Below are 22,972 nucleotides of genomic sequence, written 5' to 3'. Positions count from 1 at the left end.
ATACAATAATATGCTCCAATTTTATTAATTAAAATGTATGTCATATGGAAAATATAAAAATAAAACTTTGGATTTGTACCACTCAAAATGAAAACATCCCATGTTTTGGAATGTTCACATAAATTTCATTGATCACTAGGATGTTAGCATTTTCAGGTTAATTTTTGAGAATGATAATTTTGTCAACAATTTACAGCATAGGGATGGAATATGACCTACTCCTGTCGAGGGAATTTCCAAGGAGGACTTAGAAGCTCAAGATCTTTTGGATAAAATGGATTTAAAGTTGAGTGATATTGGAGCAAATGAAGTACACTTGGATGGTGGCAAAAGTCGAAAGTTAAAGAGTCCAGGGGAATTAGTGAATTCCAAGAGTTCAGTGAATTATGATGGGAAGGGTTTGAAAAAGGGTTTCCTTGGTTAATTTTGTCTAGTTTTATGTTGTGAACTTCTTTTTTTTTTCCCCTTTTGTGGACTCCTTGTCCCTGTACAAGTGCATGTTGTACCTTCTTTTTTCCATATCTAACATACTTTTTTTTATTAGCAAAAAGAAAAAAGCATTTCAGCTCAATTGACAATTGCACAATTCTTAAAAGATTTGATGCATTTACAAACTTACCATTTACCAGATGGTAAAATAGGTAAAGCCTTGGGGTTTCATAGGACCGCTTAATGAAAGATATGCATGATGACCAAGCTATTATACTTGAGGAATTTATAGTTGAGAGTGACTCCGTGGTTGCGACCACTTGAATAGGATCAAGCAATTAAGCACTCGGGCATATATTGAGAGCTTCACGAGGGAGATTCCAGAACTTCTAATTCTTTATGCATGGTTTGTATTGGGCTTCTGAAGATACCAATCAAGGAAGTGAACATCCTGCCTAAGAGAGGCACATCAACTATAAGGGTTTATTGGTCCATAGAAAAATGATAACGGATTTCAAATGCTTAGTATGATTTTTTTTTTTTATAGCTAAAGAAGTTTATTGATAGATTAAGAATATACAGCTAGGAGAATAAGACATATCCTAAACAAAATCTAGGGAAAACCAGATACAAACAAAGAACAAAATGGAAAAGCAGAAAGCAGAAAGAACAAAACAAAAAAACAGCACATACTAACGATCCAGAACATGTCATAAATTGCGCTGAATACCCAAAAAGCTCACCCCCTTAAAATTCCCATGACCTACACACCAAAGAAAAGCCATATAATGAATCCTCTTCCAAACCAGCAAATACAGCAACTTCTTCCTTGAAAAAAACACATTGTGTTCCATCCATAGAACCCAAAATATTGCAAAGAAAGCACATTTCCAGAGCAATGCCCTTGCCTTTTTCCTGCCAAAAACAACAAAATACACTGACAAAAAATCCTCCACTGTCTCTAGACATACCCAACTTTCTCTGAAAAAAACCAAATAATTAATTCCATACCTTCCAAGCACAACTGCATCACATAAAAAAAGTTGCAATGCAGATTCCTAACAGTTAAAAGAAAGCACACAAGCATCTGGAGACAGAGCCTTCAAAGGTCTCTTGATCTGCAACAAGTTATTGGTGTTGATTCTATTAAGTGCAACCAACCAGAGAAAAGCCTTGATTTTAAGGGTGACTTTGGCCTTCCAAATATATTTGTAGAGAGAAAAGGAAAAATCAGAACTAGTCAAAAATTCATAATAAGATTTGCAAGAATATACCCCACTTCCAAAGACCACTGCTATCCGCTTCCAAAGAGACCTCACAGTTATTCAACAAGACTAAAAAAGAAGAAAACTCGTCCATCCCCTATCATTCAAAAACCTCCGAAAATGAAAATCTCATAAAACTAAAAGACCAGTTGGATCAACAACAAAAAAAAGGAAAGAAATGGAACCATCCTACCCTAAGCTCAAACATAAGAGATGAGGAAAAGAAGTGGACATAACAACATTTCCCAACCAAAGATCCTTCCAAAAAACAGATATTACAACCCCTATCAAAACAAGAATTTAGTATGGGGAATAAAGAGGGAATAAATATGAGAGGCAGGGCTTTCCAAAGAACATCTAGATCCCAAATTAGTATCCCACCATTCTTGTCTAGTCCATGCTTACTTTTAACAACTCTATGCCACGGGGAAGAATCCTCTAGCAGGAACCACCAAAGCCACTTAGCCAAAAGAGACATTTTTTTAGAACTAAACACCACTTTCCACCTCATCAAATGATCCCTAAAGCCCCTAACCCCTGACCAAAAGAAATCTCTCATTATTTTTCTCAATCTTGTTAGCAACCTCCACAAATATCTTTAAAATATATAAAAATAAAAATAAAAATACAACGGGATAATAGAAAGACAAGCCTAAATGAGAGTTGTTCTACCTCCGAGAGAAAAAAGACATCTAAATACTTAGACACCCTCTGCACGACCAGATCTCAAACACCAATAGATCTAGGATTACCCTCAAAAGGAACCCCAAAATAAAACAACAGCCAATCCAATGCACCGTACTCCACCCCACCTTTGAAGACAACTCCCTAACGCACTCAACGGGTATAGTAATCGCCTCAAAACCACTCTTCCCCATATTAATCTTAAGCCCAAAAAAATTCTCAAAAATATGGAGAAGACCCAAAATTTTCAAAAAAGAAGGCTCACGGTCCTCTAAAAAGAAGATAGTATCATTAGCAAACTGAAGGTGCGAAACCATCACCCCCTCTCTCCCTACTTTCAGCCCTTTCAAGCTTTCACTAAACCTCCATCCACAGCCCAATCCAAATAATTAGTATGAAATATTCTTGAGATAATTTTTTAAAAAAATAAATTCCAAAGCTAAAGTGAATTACAAATAAAGAGTTAGGGTCAACAATATTTTCACTACACTGGCAATACTTCAAGGTATGACTGAACTTCTAATAATTGAAATCAAGGCTAAGAAATCAAATTCCATGAAATCTTTAAACTTTAAACCTGCAAAAACCTTGCATTATAGGTCAACAGCATCAAGTAGAAAAAAGTAACATAATGCTATGCTGAAATGAACCAAATCATCAATGTCCAAGAACTCAGCTGCATAATGAAACGATGCATTCTTTAACCAACTAAGAGATCCATATAAAACCTGTTGAGCTGGCCAGTTATAGATCATGGACATCATCTCTCCTTTATCCTTTGCACTGAAATACATTCCACGTGGGCGTCTAAACAAACCTGAGTAGTTTTGGCACACCAATCCTACTGTTGGCGTATATATTATGGGAGCAAAGTCTTTGATGTTATCAATAAGGACCTGAAGAGAATAGCAATAAAATTGCTTTAGATATTATTATTCATGCTTTAACATTTATGAGCTAATATCTCCACCAACTCACTCTGTAGTATAATGTCTCATTCCTGTCATGCAGTCTATTTAAGATCCTCCATTTTGCTAAGGATACAACACCAAGAGGTTGGCCATGGGTATTCTTCTCTAGTGATCGATATGACTCCACTAGCAATTAAGGCAACAGAAACACAATATTAAATTCAGCCAGCAGTGCTAAAAGACATTCAATGGCACCAAGTATCAAATTATTTGAGTGAACCCAATATTAGAAAACTTTATGCTAAACAAAAACGGAAAATTATCAGAAAATCCTTAATAACCCTAGAATTAACACTAAAATGCCAACACAAATTACATCATCTCACAGGCAATCTGTGTCAATTTTATTTCACTATTTATTCTGCTGTTTCTTCGCCGACCCTTTGGGCAACTTTTTGATCAGGAAAAATTACTCAAAGCCTTTGAAGAAAAGACAGGTCACAACTTTTTATTTTTTGGAAAGGAAAAAAACTCTTTAGATCAAGTGTGTTGGATAAATGTGGTTGAAAGTTTATACTTATGGCTGGTGAGTCTTTTTTTTGTTTTTGTAAGTGAAGTTCTCTTTTAATTTGTATGCTTCCCTCAGAATATTTTCTCAATGATATATTATACCTTATCTTGATAAAAAAATTATCTTAAAAACAGTTCGTGAACTACATACTCAGGTTCTGCTGAATTAACTAATTCATTTTGCACACAACTGTCAAATGCATGTCCTCCTTCAAAATCCACCTATTGTTTATTTGTACTTTCAAAGATTATAGCATATAGTATTAAACAAATTAATAGAAGCTGTACAAGTCCACTGCAGCCCTCAATGATTCTTTTCAAGATAAGCTTTCTAAAATTGCCAAGCTTGTCAATGCATAAATGTAGGATAGTTGCATATATAAGTGCTTTATTAAAATGATTCGCCAAATTTGTGAAGTCTCGAATGAAACATCATAGAAAAGATTTAGGATACAGGTCCTTGACTAAAATTATTATTTATGTGCTGAGTTAGAATTTGAGTCTAGTGTTAACCTGATTGCATTACTCCCCAAAAATACAAAAGTCTTAAGATGAATAAAAATAAATATGCAACCATCTAACCACTAAGACAGTTATATTCAACTCACTGAAACGAGCATGTTGCTGCTCAAATGATATAACACGAGGCGGCAGAAGACCACGGAGCCCAAGCCTATCTCTTTCTGTCAAGGGGAAGCCAGTATCCTGTTTCCAAATAAATAAATAAATAAAGGAAAAAAGAAATAAGTTTCACACATTGTCATCAGTCAACTGACCAGCAGCACAAGTTTCTAATATATTATTGTTTTATGTGAAATCACTATGAGCTTTAAATTTGAAGAAAAAACAAATATTAGAAGTATTATAAAGACTTAAATTTAGAAGCCACATATTCAATGCATTTTTCAGAATGGACTGCATAAGTCACAGCAACAGTAAGTTGAGAATTTGATTGTACATGCAACATTCTGATTCCAAGCGTGGTCTAAGAAGCCTTCTCTTTTATCTAAAGGTTTGTTTAATTTTTGAAGTTCTGTTCTTCAGCTTTTTGTTTTTGCTTGAAAATGTTCTCCAATCATTACAACAATAGATTGACTGGATAAAATCCTCCTGTAGCAAATGTGTCGTCAATCAGATCCCTGCAATGCCTTAACCACAACTAGACTTCTTTCTCTAAAAATTTCATCTTGATTCATTTCTCATCATTTTACTACATTTCATGGGCAATTATCCACAGAAATCAGTAGTTAGTGCTTCTGTAGTAATGATCTTCAATCTGAACAAACCAAAATTACAGGAGGAAAAAACCCACATCATTACATAACAGTAGCAGACAACACTCCACCTTCAAGATTCAAATACTTGCCTAAACTTTTATAACTGACATTTTAAACTTCAGAATGAGTTTCATCCAATTCACAGTCCCAAAAAAAGTAACGAAACATAAACTCACCAATTGACATTGCATTGTTTAATCAGCATTTTGCAAGTACTTATATTTCTAATGCATTGGAGTTTCAACAGCCAAAACTGCTTTCACGTTAGCTCTCAGAACTCAAAAGCAACACAAAAAATTTCAAACACGAGCTACGTAGTAACTCAACATTATCAATATCGTCATCTCACACAAGGATTCCAAATCTACACTTAAAATTGATTAATTAAACACGGTTTCCTTTTGTTCCAACTTCAAATTTTCAACAATAATCAATGCAAATGACAGCCACAACGAGTAAAAATCCAACAAATTCACCTCACATCAAACCCAAAAAATGACCAAGACAAGACAACAGCAAGCACTAATAACGAGCTAATACGATAAGGCGAAGCATACCTTGTTAAACCAGGGATCGTGAAGAATGTCCGCGCCGCGCTTGTGAACAATACAGGGACCAGGAATCGCCGTCGAGAACCGCCGCGAGCGGCGAAAACTAGACGCTGCAGATCGCACGACGTTCCACATCTCCCGCCGGGGAAAAACGGAAGCACTGCGAGCAAAGCTGAAGAAGTTTCGAGATCGGAGACCAGAACCGCCGACCAAGCAACTCCTAGTGCCTGTTTCTCGGTGTTTCACACCCCATTTTCTCGAGAAAATTGGAGTGACAACGCCGGGAGTGTGTTCTGGTCAAAATTATAGTGACGTCTTAAAAATCTATCTCTTTGCGTTTGGTGAATGCTCGAACACTTTAAACAGCTGAGATGCGACGAGGAGCAATGACTCCGCCACAGCTGCCCGAGGCTTTTCCGGGCAGGGGCGGAATATGCGAGCGTGCCCTTTGGATGGCGATGGCTAGGTGCCCGGGAAAAGGCGGGCAGAGTGGTATATGTGCCGTGAAAAGTTTTACAAAAGAGTGTCGCTAGCGAGACAACACATTAAGTTGAGTCGCTGCGGTCTTCTGCTTCTTACATTGGAGAGTGAAGGATTGGGTAGAGTTGAGACCACCAAAGATCGTTGCTCCTGCCTTCTACTGCGTGACACATGTCATATCCATGATCTTGTTACCCTATTACTTTCAATTTGAATTTATGTAAATTTAAATAAGATGTAGTATAAAATTATATTAAATTTTATTTAAGTTCATCAAACTTAAATTTAAATTTAAAATCCATACTCTAATTTACAACAAAAGAATATAATTATTTTTTACAGATTTTAATGTGTTAATTGTTAAAAGAATCAATAGAAAAATATTATAAGCATACACTATTTACTTGATCATGATTCATGAAATGGGCAATAATGATATGGATTGTATATAATCCGAATATGCTTGAAATTTTTACTATTTTATGAGTACAAATTATTGGATATAGTTATTAAAGAAGAATAATTAAAATTTATTCACTTGTTTGAAGAGAGAATTATTTTCCTTTTAAATTGTTCTAATCTCAAATAAAATATAGTTTTAATTACTATTATTATTAGTGTTATTAATTCCCACCTATGAGAGGATGCTAGATGGCTGGTACGTAGTTGGATTCTTTTCTTTTGATTCTTACTTTGAGAAAATGAGTTTAATTGTGCCTAATTAAAGAGTATCATCGTGTTATTTTGTTTTTTAACTATTTCATAATTAGTACCCAAAAAAATAACTCCTCTTGTTTAATTGCTTTTGTTAAAAAAAAAAAAAAAAAGGAGTTTACGAGCTTTGTCGCTTTTTCAATTTTCTCTCCATTGAGAAGGAATTTATGGGTGCAATATTTATTAGTTGAGATAAAATTAATTTATTATATTCTTAAAATGTTAAAAATAAAATTAATTTATTATATTCTTTAAATGTTAAAAATTAAAGTGAGAAAGATTTTGTGAAATGTTGATGGATAAAAGAATGGTGGTTTTGAATGTATTTCTTTATATCTAACCCCTTTCAAACTTATACACGAATCGTAAAAGATAATAAAAATATGTTTTTCAATTTTTATATTTTTAAAATTATTTAAAAATTAAAAATAAAAAACAAATTGACAAGTGAACAAACTTTTAATTTAATTAGGAAAAAAATATTTTATGTTTTTTAGTGAAAATATTTTACATGTTGTACTACTTTTTTTTATCTCTCAAACAATTAAAAGCCAAGACACGACTTTCTTCTAAGATCTAAATTAAAAAAAAAAAAAAATAGATCACTTTTAAGATTCAAAAAATTCCATTAGTTTTTTTGTACTATTACATTTTAATATATTTATACCTCTTGCTACCGCACAAATATCAAGAATATTATTATTATTACTATTATTATTTGACTAACTTTAAAAAAGGTGTACAACTCGGAATCTCAAGATAAGTTAAAAGATGGGTAAAGATGAAGCAACATTTTTTTCATTTTTTTTTTTTGGGCTGTCGTATTGCCTGTCCAAAACGTGCAGCAATTGGAAAGGAGTAGAGGGCAAAGAAAAGAGGTGGTTGGGAGGGGGGAGCACGTGCATGATTAATAATTAAAATTGGCATGATGCCACCCTCCTTTACAATCACCACCCTTAATTTTATTCCCCCTCTCAACAAATTGTATTATTCCCCACTGCAAGCCCATCCCAGTCCTCTCTCTCTCTCCCTCTATCCCTCCGTTAAGGCAGAGCCTAATTTGATTAGAACTAAATTAATCAATCAATAAAATTCGATTCATTCAGTTCAATTGCTATACATAATTTGATCAGCTTGATTTTTATTTTTGTAAAAGATTAATTTTCGGTTGTCGATTGGATATACCAATTTTATATATTTGGTTAACTGAAGATTATCATGTATTATGTAATAATACACAAAGCAAACTCCTTTGCCATTTGGAGGTCAAGAGGGCATAATGTACTCAATCTTGCCTTTATACTCGAACAGACTCGACTCTTTCTGACGTATGACACCAAGGTGTAGGTTTGTTCGTAATTGTGTGGTGCATACGTAAGATATTGAAATGTGACTAAATATTCAAGACGAAAAAACAAAGTAGGTCTAGAGAGAAACCAATCCTCAGAACTAATGAAAATATGCAAGGAAATCTCATCAGAATTTGAATGCCTTGAATTAGATAAAAACAACGGAGAGAATTGGAGAATGTGGAATAATTCTTGTCCTCCGAGTCACCGGCAAGATTGCAACAAAGACACGACCAAATCCCAACCAAATGGAATTGATGCCCTTAACATGCGTGATAAAAAGGGAAGACATATCCTATCACCTGCAATGGTCAGGAAGAAAAACCCAACTTCGTTCCACATTCAGCACCATCAACTTATTCAACTTATTCTCTTCCTAACCTTTCTTGCTGCTATGAGCTTCCACCCCATTTTCACCTGTGCTGAAAATATGCGATTAGACAAAGTTTAGAACCTCTTTTTGCCCACCATATGGATCCAAAGGAATAGAACTTGGGATGTGTGGCTAAATAAGCAAACTCTAGTGCAATTTTTCACTTCTTTATAGACACTACAAGACCTTTTGGTTGGCTTGTTAAAAGGGATGGTGTGAAGATCAGTACCCATAAAAATGACCAGATAAAATACAGTAAGAGCTGGTCTTGCAGACAAGCAAGATTCAACCCTTTTATACACTAATAAATACCATCATGTATAGTTTTATGCTGACACAAGGACAGCCGCCCTTTGACCCTTTTCTTTCTACCAGCAAGGGGAAGCAGTAACACTTTATTAAAGCTACAACATACAAAACATGCGATCATAGAATCAAACCCTGGAAAATATTAAGCACAGAAAGTCCTGAAAGGTGATACCAATTATCAGTGATGAATAGATAGAATGCTTTGACAAACAGCACAATTCCAAAAAACCAGTTGGCGTTTTTCTTCAGCTGAAATCAGACAGCTTTAGTACTCTTTTTTTCCAAAATTCTTGCACCAGAGCTGGGACGGAATTGGGCGGACAGGATGATGAGGCCGTTGCTGCACAAACATACTTAGTATTGTCAGCTATTTATTATAGTCCCTCTACAAACACAAAAAATATACACCTACCAATGACACACGAGGGAAAAACAGCTCCAAGTTATCAGACTTCATTTAACATTTCAGTTCAAAAGAGTGCTTTCTCAAACCAACTATGAAAGATAAAACATCTGATGGCAATTACAATGATTTCTCATGGCTATTTCAGAGCTATTTTTAAGAATTGATAGTGTGAGGTGCATCCAAAATAAAATGTCAACAAGTGTAAAATTATATATGAAAAGAAAATTTGTGCTTTAGCCAATAATAAGCCACTGTCCGTACCCTGTCCATTTTATCAAGGTTAAGGCTATGACAAGATAAGACTGCATCAAAATAAAATGCAATTCCTAGAGAAGTTGGGACCCAAAATCTAAGAATTTCAAGCATGAACAGGCAGCTCAAAAAAAAAAAAAAGCAGGGACACAAACAAGCAACTTAAAACATGTTGGAAAGGCTAAAATCAAGGCATTAAGTTTCAAAGTATAACTCATAGTAATCTCATGAGGGAAAAAGCAAATACCTGACAGTGGTAAAAGAGGGTGGAAAAACTACTTTTCTCACCTTCATTTCAGTGTGGGGAATGGGGAGGCTGTGTTTTTTTTTTTTTGGAATGACATCTGGTGTGGTCGCTCCCAGCTAAGCATCTCATATCAATCCATTTACGAAATTGCCTGTGATAAAAATGCCCTTGTTCGCCAAAACCGGGAACACTCAATCCATGGGACCATTTGGAGTGTTCCCCTGATCAGGATTGGGAGATTGATACTCTTTTATCAATTTTTACACCAATAAACCCATGTAGTCCCTGAGCAGAGAAGGAACTTTCGCAGTCAAATCTTTTTATAACCACCTTAGCTGCTACCCAGTGGAGTGCATCAGTTCATTTCCTTGGAAGCCCATTTGGAAAACAGCGCCCCACCCAAGGATGTTGTTTTCACCTGGGAGGCTGCTCCGGGAAGATCCTCACCCTGAACAACCTCCAAAGAAAGGGCCACTCTATTGTGAATAGGTGTTTCCTGTGCCTTGAGGAGGCTGAATTTTCACATCCTCCTCGTGGTTTTAAATAATGGTAATGGCACATAACAGCAACAATCACAGTGGTCAAAGCCATTGCAGACGTTAATGGTACGGGTAATAGTAACAGTCGCGGTGTAATGATCAAAGCCATTGCAGACTAGTATAATGGGTAACGATCTCCGCATCCATGAATTCACTTTTTTGCATTAGCAAATTTCTTTAAAACATATAGATTCACATGTTTTGATCACAAAATCCTAATACTAATGCTATAAATGATTTTTGGTATATTTTAATCAATTTAACTATAACATATACTGCAAGTATTAGATGTCGTGTTGGTCACTTTAGTTGCTATTGGCAAGAAGAAGCATGCATTTGCTAATTTTTTCACTCCTTTACATAAATGTAATTCAAACTAAGAAATCATAAAAATAAAGAAATATAAAATTAGAATGCTATCTTTTGTATCTTCTAGTCTTTAATGGAATTTTTGGTATCCAAAAAATAAAAAGATAGAATGTTCATATATGTTAAACAAGAACAAAAATGCATACAATAGAATGTATTTTAGTCTCCAAACTAGATGCAAGGTAAACAGATTAAAAAAAATGAAAGAACTTAGAATATAAGCATATGTAATTTAATGAGAGAAGATTTCACTGTTCTTGATTGGCATCTTCTTGATGCCCAGTTTTTTTGTAATAAATTTTCTTTGCTGATAAAAAAGGGGGGGTGCGTAATCAGTTTCATTTGGTTCGGTTTTGACCAATCCCGAGAATCAAACAAATTGGTTTTTTATAATAAAAAACCGAAAACATTTTTCTAATTCATTAAGGGTTAAATGATTCACTTCTGTTTTTAACTGGTTTTAAAGTTTATTATCTTTAAACAGAGAACAGTGCTTAACACTTCAGCCCATTGCCGAAGCCCATTACTTTAGGCTAGCACATAAGCAGAGCACCCAGGCCCATTTACATAGGACAGCTTGTAAGTAGGCCCACAGGCCCAAAAGACTCGAGGGTGGAGAGTAACAGGCAGTGCAATGGCGCAATGGGTTTTTACAAAAGGTTGGGGACTGATTTTCTCCTGCATTTCCAATGTGGGATAGAATTCTCCCCAAGCATACAGCTGATTCCAAGTACTTGGTACTCATAAAATAAGTAATATCTAGCAAATCATATTTATAATAAATAGGCATAATGCCTCTTTTTTAGCCGTTATTAATGGAGATCCTAAGTGGTGGTTTAAAGCTTCAAAGAGGGGTTAGGCAAGGAGATCCACCTTCTCCATTTTTTGTCTGTTCTTTTTTTTTTTTTTTTGGATTATGCACCGAGTTTCCACGTGTCTGTTTTACGGTCCACGTGACTAATCCTGCGCCCTTTGAAGCCGACCCTACAACTCCAAAGGGAGGTAAATTCAGGAATTCAGGGGCGGAAACGAACCCGGAAGGGTTTGAACACCTGACCTCGTGAGAGGCACTCCCGCAGCCCACACTATCACCTGAACCAAACCCTGGGGGTCAGTTTTTGTCTGTTCTTGTGGCAGATATCTAGAGTAGATAGGCTCATAGGGCTGTAGACAAACGACTTGCAAGGGATTGGGATGGTCAGGTTTAAAAATCAATTTGGTAAAGAGTGGTTTAGGTTGGTAATAATATGAATCACTACAGATTCCGGGAGTTGTCTGCAGTAGCTGGGTGTGATATCCTAGGTTGGATAGGCCTTTGACTTATTAAAGAGTATCTTTGATGGTAATCCTAGGCCAGTTGGGTTTTGGGATTCTGTAGCCAAGAAGGTGTGTAAGAGGTTGGATGGTTGGAAGAGTGCTTCATTGTGTCTGTGTGGGACGATTACCCTTATTCAGGCTAGTCTTTCTAGTATCTTCTCTATTTCATGTCTATTTTTAAAATTCGTGGACTAGCTAAAATTATCAAGAGAGTTATGCGACATTTTCTTTGGTCTAGGCAGGGGAGAAGAGGGATCATTTGGTTGGCTGGGGTTTGTTTGTAGGACAAAGAGAAGGGGTCTTGGGAATTTGATGTCCTAAAACATTGCTTTAATGGGTAAGTGGCTTTGGTGTTTTCCTTTAGAGGAAAATTCCCTTTGAAACAAAGTTATTAAAAGAACTTTGGCATGTAGGATAAACAAAGCTTCTCCTATTTTTATCCCATACACCAGATTTAATATAGGGAATGGTTATCGCATTCGGTTTTGGAAAGACATTTGAGTGGGTGATTCTGCTCTTTGCGCTTCTTTTCCTCCTGTACAGGCTTTCCACTTTGCATAATGGATCTATATCTTTCTTTTTTAACTTAAATGGGTATGAGCTTTGTGGAATTTTTATTTTCATAGGTATCTTAATGATAGGGAGGTGATGGAGCTATGTTCTTTGTTATGCTTGGTGGAATTTGTTCTTCGATCAAGACTATCGCTCATGGGTTCTTGACCCTTCAGGGGAGTACACCAGCAAATCTTTTTTAGGGCTTTGCTCTGAGTAGGTGGAGGATTTGCTAACCATTTTTTTAGATGTTTTGGAAGGAGTAGAGACGGATCAGCTTTGTGGAGGTATGGCTTGTTTGCAGTCTTCTGGGGTATTTCGTCGGAAAGGAATGCTCATATTTTCATGGGGAAAAAGATATGGTACAAGGCATCATTGAAGACTTCTGCAGCTGGTTGTTTCAAAAGGCCATCTTTTTCTGATTTTCAGAATGATTGGATGGCATTTTTCATTTTGATGTTTTTTCTTTTTCTTTTTTTTTCTTTTTTTCGGTTCTCATCTCCTATATGAAGGATTTCTTATGCTCCTTTTGTATATTCTCTCTCTTTTGAAATAAATTTCTCCTTTTTCCAATAGAAAATAATAATAATAATAATAATAAATAGGGCATTTTAAAATAAGTTTACTTATATGTCAACCTTTAAAAAAATTGTGATAGTCTCATAAATGCACAGAAACAAATAAATTAAAATTATAAGAGTTTACAATTAAGTGCAAATTATTTTATTTTATAAATTTCGTTATAATTATACAATATTAATGTCCTTGAAACATATGAACCATATTAAAATTACTAAAGATAATTTATCATTCTTACATTTTAATATATATATATATATATATATATATATATATATAACATTTTAGTTATATAATTTATTAAAATATAAGTTTAGCTAATAATAATATTTAAAATTATTTAATTACATTTTTTAATTATTAAAATAATATTTTTAACTTTAAGATACAAGAAATTTTTATTCAATTTATTAAATGATTATACATTTATGTAAACTATATATTAATATACTATATTTTATATACTAACATTATTATTTATATATTTTAATAATATATGAATCAAAATAATTAAACTATAAAATGTATGAATTTTATTAAAGATTATTCAAATAAGTTATAATTCTTAGGACTGTAACTATATTCATCTATAAATTTTAATTATACGATTTATTAAAAAATATAACTTATAAATTATTAACTTCAATATTAAATTATGTGAAAGATTGTTTGCAAAATTACAAGTTATTTCTTATAAAAATCCACTTAAAATAAGAAGTTTATTTTAAGTACTTTATACATTTAAGTATATTTTTTTAACATGCCAAGCAACACTTTGTTTATTTTAAGTGATAGTGCTATATGCACTTTTTTTGGGTGCTGCCAAACGGGGGGCTTAATGTAATTTTAGAAGCTTCTACATCGGGGGTAGCTAAATCACATTTGTCCAAGGCCCAAGCAGGTTCAGAGTGTCCATTAGTGGAAGAAATTTACATGCCTCACAAGGTCCCACAAAATGGTTAGAACAATATTCTGTAGTTTAGATTGTTTTACTTTAAAAAAAAAATGAACTTGACTTACATTGTCACCAAGACCAGTGAAAAGTTTATGTTGATAAAACTTAGAGATGATGGGATTGGCATAGAATGAAACAAACCTTGTCACATCGGTTGATCTCAAAACTCAACAGAATGTAACAGAAAAGATGTCTTGTTATTAGCCAACAATGAAATTCAGTAAAGCATGAAACTACGGCAGATTATGCTTCATTAAGAATGATGAGATCTTAAAAAAGAAACTCTGTCAATGCTTTCTGAGATCTTAAAAAAGAAACTCTGTCAATGCTTTCTGTTGAGAATAAACTGTGAGTTTCAAGAATGAGTAAATAAACAGAAGCACTAAATATATACTGCTAAATCCATTCCTGCAAACATAATTTACTACACAACCAATGAAGTTTAGTAAAGTCATGGTGCTGAGTAATTTCACCCAATGAGAGACAGCTCATGCATTGAATACAAGCAAATGATCAAAAAAACTATCTGAATTTGGCTGAGGAGTGGCATACTAGTCAGATGGAAATAGAAGGATCAACAGTAGCAATGTGTACAGGCTTACAGCAACAGTGGAAGCAATGGGGTGGTTTAGTGGAAGCAATGTATTTGTCTCCATTTATAGTGTAAGGACCATAGATGCAGAAACTAGAGAATTTCCAATCACCATAGGTGTACATCAAAGATCTGCTTTAAGCCCTTATCTTTTTGCTTCAGTGATGGACTAACTGACTAAGAATATTCAAAAGGAGATTTCATGGTGTATATTGTTTGCAAATGATATTGTATTAATTGATGAAACTAGGGACAGAGTAGAGACTGAGTTAGAATTATGGATAAAAGCTTTGGAAACTAAAAGTTTTAGGATAAGTAGAAATAAGACAGAATATATGAAATATAATTTCAGTAATGGTAGGAGGAATATTAGAGACAGTTAAACTTGATGATGATAAAAATAAATAGCACTTGTAGATTTCGATACCTTGGATCTATTATGCAAGCTAAAGGAGATATTGAAGATGATATAATGCATAGAGTTAAAGCAAGTTGGGTAAAATGAAGAAGTACTTCAAGTGTGCTTTGTGATCGTAAAATACCCCTAAAATTAAAAGGGAAGTTTTATACGACATCTATAAGACCAGTTATATGCTATATGGATCAGAATGTTGGGCGACAAAGAAACAACAACAAAACCAAGCCTTAGTCCTACTAAGTGGGGTCGGTTATATGAATCATTTTCCGTCAATTTATGCGATCATGGACAATTTCTTTCGATAGATTCAAGGATATTACGTGGCTTATGTTGTAAGTGTCCATACCATCTGAGTCGTCCCTCCCTTATCTTATCTTCTATAGGAGCTACACCTAACTTACCACGAATATGTTCATTCCTTAATTTATCTTTCAATGTTATACCACTCATCCATCTAAGCATTCTCATCTCGGCAACTTTTACTTTTTGAATATTATGTTTCTTCATCGCCCAACATTCCAATCCATATAGCATAGCTGGTCTTATAGCTGTCCTACAAAACTTCCCTTTCAATTTTAAGGGTATTCTACGATCACATAGCACACTTGAAACACTTCTCCATTTTACCCAACCTGCTTTAACTCTATGCATTACATCATCTTCAATTTCTCCTTCAGCTTGCATAATAGATCCAAGGTATCGAAATCTACAAGTGCTATTTAAAAAGAATATCCAAAAAGTAAAAGTTACCGAGATGAGAATGCTTAGATGGATAAATGGTATAACACTGAAAGACAAATTAAGGAATGAACATATTCGCAGTAAGTTGGGTGTAGCTCCTATAGAAGATAAGATAAGGAGGGACGACTCAGATGGTATGGTCACTTGCAACGTAGGCCACATAGTGCGCCGGTGAGGAAAAGTGAGTTAGTTACTGTGGGGGGCAATAGAAGGGGGTAGGGGTTGATCTAAAATAACTTAAAAAGAGATAGTAAATAATGATTTAATATCCCTGAATCTGTCAAAACGAATGGTCCATGATCGCATAAATTGGCGGAAAATGATTCATATAGCAAACCCCACCTAGTGGGACTTAAGGCTTGGTTTTTTTGTAGTTGTTGTTGTTATTAAGTAATCCAGATTGGTGCCAACAACAATCCTGATGGTACCAATCTAGTTACACAAACGTTTGCCTAGGCAGCAGGGTGTGAAATGGAGTTGTCATGAATCATGATACTAGTAAAAATGTTAGTAGCAGTGTAACTGGAAAAAGGATGATAAAGAAAGTGAGGACCTGATGACGAATGTGAAAGAACTATGGATCCACCGATCCAGTAAAACTGAATACATGGAAGTGGTGGTCTAAATAGTGGTAGCGATGGGGCGGCAAGGTGCTCGTAATGGTGATGGTAGCTGTGTAATCACTTGACATAGAGTAGAGCATAAAATTTGTTTAGAGTCTTAGCTTTACAAGGGAAGAAATTTCATTCCTCAATCAAAATCCACACCCAAAAATATATATATATATATATATATAAAATATTAAAAATATAATAAACTGGAAATTAACAACTATGAAATAAGAATTCATTCTGCAAGATTCTTCTTAGCTTTACAACACGAGAAGTTTTATTTTTTTGGGTTTAGGGGGAGGTAAAGGAGATGAATTAGTTCAAAGCAGTCTTAATAAATTGCATTTTCAATCCACCAAAAAAGCATTGGGGGATAATATCGGTGATGCACCTGATTTGTTTCTGCAACCCAACAATTGGAAGATACAAAAGGGGAGACTACAGAATAGCAAGAAAATCATATGCCAAGCCAGAATGTTCTGCTATCAAGGGAGAACGCAGATATGACTACGAGAAATGTATTTTCTAATTATCTATGTTAGGAAGTTGATGTGGACCTGCAAGCTCAATAGAGTTTTAAAAAAAAAAAAACTAAAAATTGGCAAAAATGGCTTGAAATCATATTTCGCAATACACAATAGAAGGACAAAACGTATCTACACAGGAGGCAGGAAAGAAAAAAAGGCACAATTGGGGTTTGAACAAAACAAACATTACATATTCATCCCTTTTTCATATCAAGAGTAATATAATTAAATGATCCATTGATCCCAGAGAGAGAGAGAAAGAGAATAATCAAAAAAGGTTTTAACTGTTTCCCATCCAAGGGTTGAGGTCATTGATCAAAATACTTCCGTCATGTATTTAGAGGACCAACAACAAACACAGTGGGAAAATGTAAGTTGAGTTGCGTAGAAGGTGCTTGAATAAAGAAAAACATGAAAGTTGGCTGCTCTAGACAAGTTGGCTGCTTGGAGGAAAATTCCTACATGCAAGATGTAAGTTGTGCAATGGCTGCATGGAATCTAGAGAGCACTTGTTTTTTGAATGTCATATATGCAGGCGATTGTTCCAAGGAGTGTTCAATGAGCTGGGTTTGCAGCAAGATGAGGAGAGATGGAGTGAAAATATAAGCTGGCTTCCAGGTCTTGACAAATCTGACTATGGAACATTGGGTAAAGCAGCATTGGCTTTGGCCATTATCATATTTGGAGAAGAAAACTCTGCAAATTTTGAAAGCAATGGACAATTTGGAGAAGAAGATAAGGCGGGCTACCATAGAAATTAGATTGAATTGTTTGTAATTCATAAGTTTGATTTCTGGTTTGAATTTTAGTTTGTTGTAAAGCACTCGGTCCTGTACTTTCCCTTTTGCTAATATAATGGAGCTTAATCGTTTTCTTTTCTTTTAAAAAAAAAAAAACAAACAAACAAACAAAAGGGGCAAGGAGGCATGGATAGAATAAGTGGAAAATCAAAACATAATAGTTCTGAGACATCAATAGAAATAAAGGCCAATCAGAATTTCATAGTTAAGTTGAGGATACAGCTTTTTCATTACGAAAATGCTGAAATGAGATTTCAAGTTGTCAATCCATTCTATAGGGATTAGCCACCACTGCATTTTTGCTATTTACATGGCGGAGTGAAAATTAAGCCAAATGTGACACTCAAGCATACTTTAGGTCTCATCTACTCTGGCGATGAGTGTAAAGAGCCCGATCTAAAAGGCAGTTACGTAAACCAAAACTTGGTAAATGAAATTTAAAACCTCCTAAAAATCATCACAAAGTAAGGAGTTGCCAATTATTTACTCAACCTTCATTAAATGAACCTAAACATTTGTTTGGGGTGAGATACCAAGAGCTTTTGGGCTCAATATCAGCTTGTCAACATAGTCTGCCAATGCAGCAAAGCCATCCTCATATATTCCTATATCAAATGCACTATTCTGCAGCTTAATGAACCAATCAAGAAGCAGACTATTTCAGCACAAAGTAAACACCACCATCAACACACAATGCAAGCTGAGTCGCCGCAAATGTTCAGCCGCAAATGTTCAGCTTGGCCATTAATAGTACATTCATTTTAACTGCATAGAATAATTTCAACTCAAGCTTCCATCCAAACTCTTAACACATTCTTAACAAACAGAATTTTAAGTAGCACCAAATTCAGATCCTAGACTGCCCAAAAAAAAGGCTCCAACCAGTCAACATTAATTCCATAATAAATGTGTGAACCATCCGATCGGTCCCGGGAAAAGCATGGAAACGGAAACAGATAAAGTTTCTAATTATTTACATGTTCTGCTTGTTAGTTTGGCTTGAAAAAAAAATCGGAAAGGTCAATTTTAAGACAAAAAGTAGTGAAAGAACAATCTAAAAGCGGTGGTTCTGTAATGAAAATTAAGAATGTTCGGTTTCTTTGACCTAGCAGCATTTTCTGGGGGAGCCAAACGGAAAGGTAGAACTGTAAACAGGAGAGAGAGAGAGAGAGAGAGAGAGAGAGAGAGAGAGAGAGACCTCGAGCTCGGCGGACTTCATGGCGATGGGGATGCAGATGAGGAAGACGCCAACCATGGCAATGGCAGTGTTGCGCTTCCAGTGCTTCGGCCTACAGTTAGGACCTCCAGTCATACTCCACACCTTGTTCCTAAAGTCCCCATGAGCTTCCCCTCCGTGTCCATGCTCTCCTCCCCCCATGACTCTTTACGGCTTTCTACATCATAGAATTCCCAATTCGTTGATCTATAATACACACAGTGATTCACACACACACACACACACAAACACACATACGATGAGATTGGGAATTACATGTTCGGAGGGGATTACCTGAGCAATTGCAGTGTTGGCAGTCGAAGGATGGAGATGGTGTCTGCCGAGCAGTGGAGCTGAACCTGATTTCGCGAGGAGCGAGGGTGGGTAAATGAGTTAGAAAACCTAAATGACGTCATTTCTAAAACCACAAAACGACGGCAAATTGCTGTTTGGTAACTAGTAAGAGATTGATTTGATCCTAGTTTTTCCTTTTCAAAATAATGTTTTTTTTCAAATAAGCAGAGCTTGGCTTAGGCCAAAGTTTAGGCTTTTGAAGGGAAATTTCAAAAAATTAACTAATGAAAAATTAGTTTATTGTGATTGTAAAAATAAGCTATTAAAAAAAAGAAAAAAAAAATAATTGTAAGTTATAACGATCATTTGGTTCACAGTATAAAAAATATTACCACAAAACAATATTTCAAAAAATCTCATTCTTGAAAATATGATATCTATCTTACGGGAATATTTTTATTTAGTTTGTGTTATAAAACCTTGAAATGTATACAATATTTCTATATTAACGTTTCGTTCGACATGGAAAATAAATATTTTAAAAGATGATCTTTATGTCCTCAACACATATCTAATTAATATACAAAGAAGAATTATATTTTTCAACCCAAAAATCTAATAAAATACATACTTAATTAAATATATATTCTAAAATTTGCAACAATTATAAATTTAAAATAATTAGCATTTAGTAATTGATTAACTGAATTGACGGTAATATAGCATCTGAATATTAACTATTATATTGATTTTTTCTAAGATAATAATATTACTGTCATTTAATAAATTATAAATTTCAATTAAAATGTTAATTAACATAAATATTTACACTTTTACCAGACATTTTAAAAATAATTTATACATTTAATTAATTTTTATATATTTTTATAATTAAAAATAATTAATGTTATAATAATTTTAATTTTTTACTTTTAGTTTATTAGAAATTTATTATTTTAAATATGATAATAGAGTGTGATTATAACACAAGGGCATTGTTGTCCAAAACTTAAAATAGTGAGGACAATTTGGTCTAAAAAGTAGGATTTTCATGGGAGTAGAATCATGAAACTTACTCATAGGACAAATGGAAATAGGATGTCCACGTCTCATAAGAATCCTTTCATTTCTAGGAATGCAAACACACCTGTTTTATTATATTCCAATGCTTAAATAAAAGTGGGAATAAGATGTCGTGAATATCACATTCTTAGGAGATTTGAAAGATTCTGCAAACCAAACGCCCCGTAAATGTTTGATAAAAAATCGCAAAATATCTAAAAGTATTTTAAATAGTTAAAATAGATTTATATTTTTAAGAAATAAAGTTGTGTTGATAATTTTATAATATTTTTAAAAATTATGCACAACATAATTAGTTGGCAAAAAAAATGTGTGAAAAATGAAGATCAAATTCACTTGAAGGGATTTACTTCTTGGGAGGCAATACACATAAAGGCATCTTCATGAAATTTAACAAAGTATATTTTTTAAGAAAAAAAAAAAAAAAAAAAGCAATGAGAAAGTATTATAAGTCAAAATTAATACAATCACGAAGCATTAAGTCGTCTCGCGAAGAAATATAGTTTCAAAAACTCAATGGACTCAATTTCATCTTAACGACAAGTTTCTTACAATCTAAGGAGACTTAATTTTTCAAATTAGATCCAAATAAGATTGAGTTTGAGAAACTTGACTTCCTTAAAATATCGAGTTTTCCAAACTCAATTTTTGGTATACAAACATGTTTACCTCAACCCACATACAACATGCAGATAAGTACTTCATTCATGTATGTACACAAGCATACACATATTTTTCTATATTATCTCTCAAATTAGCCAAAATAAGACCCCTTTTTTTTCTATTCAAACAACTAGTCGTGCTCATGTGCCCGCTCTACAACTTTTGAGTGATAATTATAATAACATAAATTAATAAATAAATAATCTTTCAAAAAGAATAAATACATATTTAAAAAAAAAAATAGAAGATAAGACATTGACCTGCCTAAGGTTGGCATAAAGGCAATGATCTCCCCTAATATTTCAAAAATTTTAGGAACCTCTATGAGGTTTCAATAATTTCGAGAACCTCTCTGAGGTTTGCTAAAAAAAATACAAATCTCTTCTTATATTTTACAAAAAAAAAAAAACAAATTTTTTGAGGAAATGTCTATAGTAGAAGAGAGCTGTAACATTTTTGAAACTTCAAGGAGATCTTTATCTTTTTTATCAAATCTCAAGGAAAATGAGTATCTTTTGCCCCAAAAAAATATTATATTAGGGTAGTTACAGGCAGCTATAGTGTATTTTTGAAATATTTAAAGGTAATTGTAAGATTATTTTTGGAATATTTATAAATAATTATATGGATATTTTTTGAAATATTTATTGGTAGTTATAAAGACATTTTTTAATGTTAGAAATTAGACCAAAAAAAAGAGAATCCTCTTTCTAATAGTAGAAAGGAAAACATTTTTGCATTGTTTTCCGTGGCCTTGTGCAATTGTATGCATGTATTTTGTTCACGGTTGTGCTTATAGGCCATTGTGCCTTGTAGACACCCCATTTTGTCCGGACCAAATATAATTAAGGCGTTGTTATTATTATTATTATTATTATTATTATTATTATTATTATTATTAGTAGTAGTAGTAGTATCATTTTATTATTATTATTATTATTATTATTATTATTATTACCAAAAACACACACACACACAAAAGAAAAGAAAAATACAAAAAAATGGGCCTATAAAGGCCTGCACTCGGGCACGTAGCAAAGGGGGGGATCTTGATTTCCACTATCACTCGTCACCTTCACGCAACCCAGCTACGCCCTGATCTCTCAACCTCTAGCCCTCACTCTCCGTCATCTCTCAATCTTCCGTGCCCATCACCACCTCGCTTCCATCATCACTGCCACCACCGCCATCATTACCACCTTTCACGCCATCACCACACCATCTCCACAACAGTCGTCGTAACTTCGCAACGCCATCTCTGGCTACCTCTTTCCGTTCGTAGCTGACCTTGCCGGACATCTACCAGTCGCACACATTATATTGTTTGGCTCAGATCATTGCATCTGTCATGGCTTGGATTATCACATTTGCAGCATGCCATCCTGGTGTTGTTTTGGCTCAGATCATCATATTTGTTGTGGCTCGGATTATCACATACGCAGTAAGTCATCTTGGTGTTCATTTGGCTTGAATCATTGTATCCGTCCTGACTTGAATTATCACATTTGCAGCAAGTCATCCTTGCGTAGGTCAATCTGAATTCTTACATTCAATGCAAGTCATCTCCTGCGTACTTCGACTTAGATTCTTACATTCAGTGCAAGTTATCCCTGTGTACTTCGGCCTAGATTCTTACATTAAGAGGAAGTCATCCTTATGTGTTTCAGCGCTCAGGTTCTCAAATCAAGTGCAAATCATTTTCATTAGCTTCGACACTAGGGTTCTCAAATCCAATGCAAGCCATTTTCATGTGCTTCAGCGCTCGGGTTCTCAAACCCGGTGCGAGTCATTTTCACGGGTCATTTTGTCTCTTTTATTATATTTGACTTAGTTCAAAATTTGCATCTTTTATCTTTATAGATTTGTTGTTAAAAGATAACTCATTTGTCATCTTAAACA

General features: G+C 34.3%; 2 protein-coding genes and 1 long non-coding RNA gene across 4 annotated transcripts in view; all 3 read right to left on the bottom strand.

The window, feature by feature from the left end:
• LOC131165901 (NAD-dependent malic enzyme 59 kDa isoform, mitochondrial) overlaps positions 1 to 6,242 on the bottom strand; it is a 52,494-nt gene extending 46,252 nt beyond the window's left edge. Inside the window, exons 1-4 of one of the 2 annotated variants that reach the window (XM_058124056.1) lie at positions 5,694 to 6,242; positions 4,468 to 4,564; positions 3,357 to 3,475; positions 3,107 to 3,274 (exon numbers count right to left, since the gene is read on the bottom strand). In XM_058124056.1, the coding sequence (XP_057980039.1) occupies positions 3,107 to 3,274; positions 3,357 to 3,475; positions 4,468 to 4,564; positions 5,694 to 5,822 (513 nt within the window). In that variant the 5' untranslated portion in view covers positions 5,823 to 6,242. The remainder of the gene's footprint in view (positions 1 to 3,106; positions 3,275 to 3,356; positions 3,476 to 4,467; positions 4,565 to 5,693) is intronic. The other variant, XM_058124055.1, reaches the window with a different exon arrangement.
• On the bottom strand, positions 425 to 3,094 carry LOC131165903 (uncharacterized). The gene is made up of 2 exons (XR_009139689.1): positions 1,173 to 3,094; positions 425 to 884 (listed from the first exon to the last, which is right to left on the bottom strand). It is a non-coding gene; the product is annotated as an uncharacterized LOC131165903 (long non-coding RNA).
• Positions 6,243 to 8,854: 2,612 nt separating the features above from the next.
• Positions 8,855 to 19,445, bottom strand: LOC131165900 (uncharacterized). Its single transcript, XM_058124054.1, has 3 exons — positions 19,328 to 19,445; positions 19,016 to 19,211; positions 8,855 to 9,252 (listed from the first exon to the last, which is right to left on the bottom strand). Exons 2-3 carry the CDS (start codon positions 19,193 to 19,195, stop codon positions 9,178 to 9,180), a joined length of 255 nt encoding a protein of 84 aa, XP_057980037.1. The 5' UTR covers positions 19,196 to 19,211; positions 19,328 to 19,445; the 3' UTR covers positions 8,855 to 9,177.
• Between the last annotated feature and the right edge of the window lie 3,527 nt (positions 19,446 to 22,972).

Source organism: Malania oleifera, chromosome 10 (genome assembly GCF_029873635.1).
Source record: "Malania oleifera isolate guangnan ecotype guangnan chromosome 10, ASM2987363v1, whole genome shotgun sequence".
Taxonomy (NCBI): domain Eukaryota; kingdom Viridiplantae; phylum Streptophyta; class Magnoliopsida; order Santalales; family Ximeniaceae; genus Malania; species Malania oleifera.
Note: the sequence above shows the minus strand (reverse complement) of the source record. Positions and strands in the feature narration are given on the sequence as shown.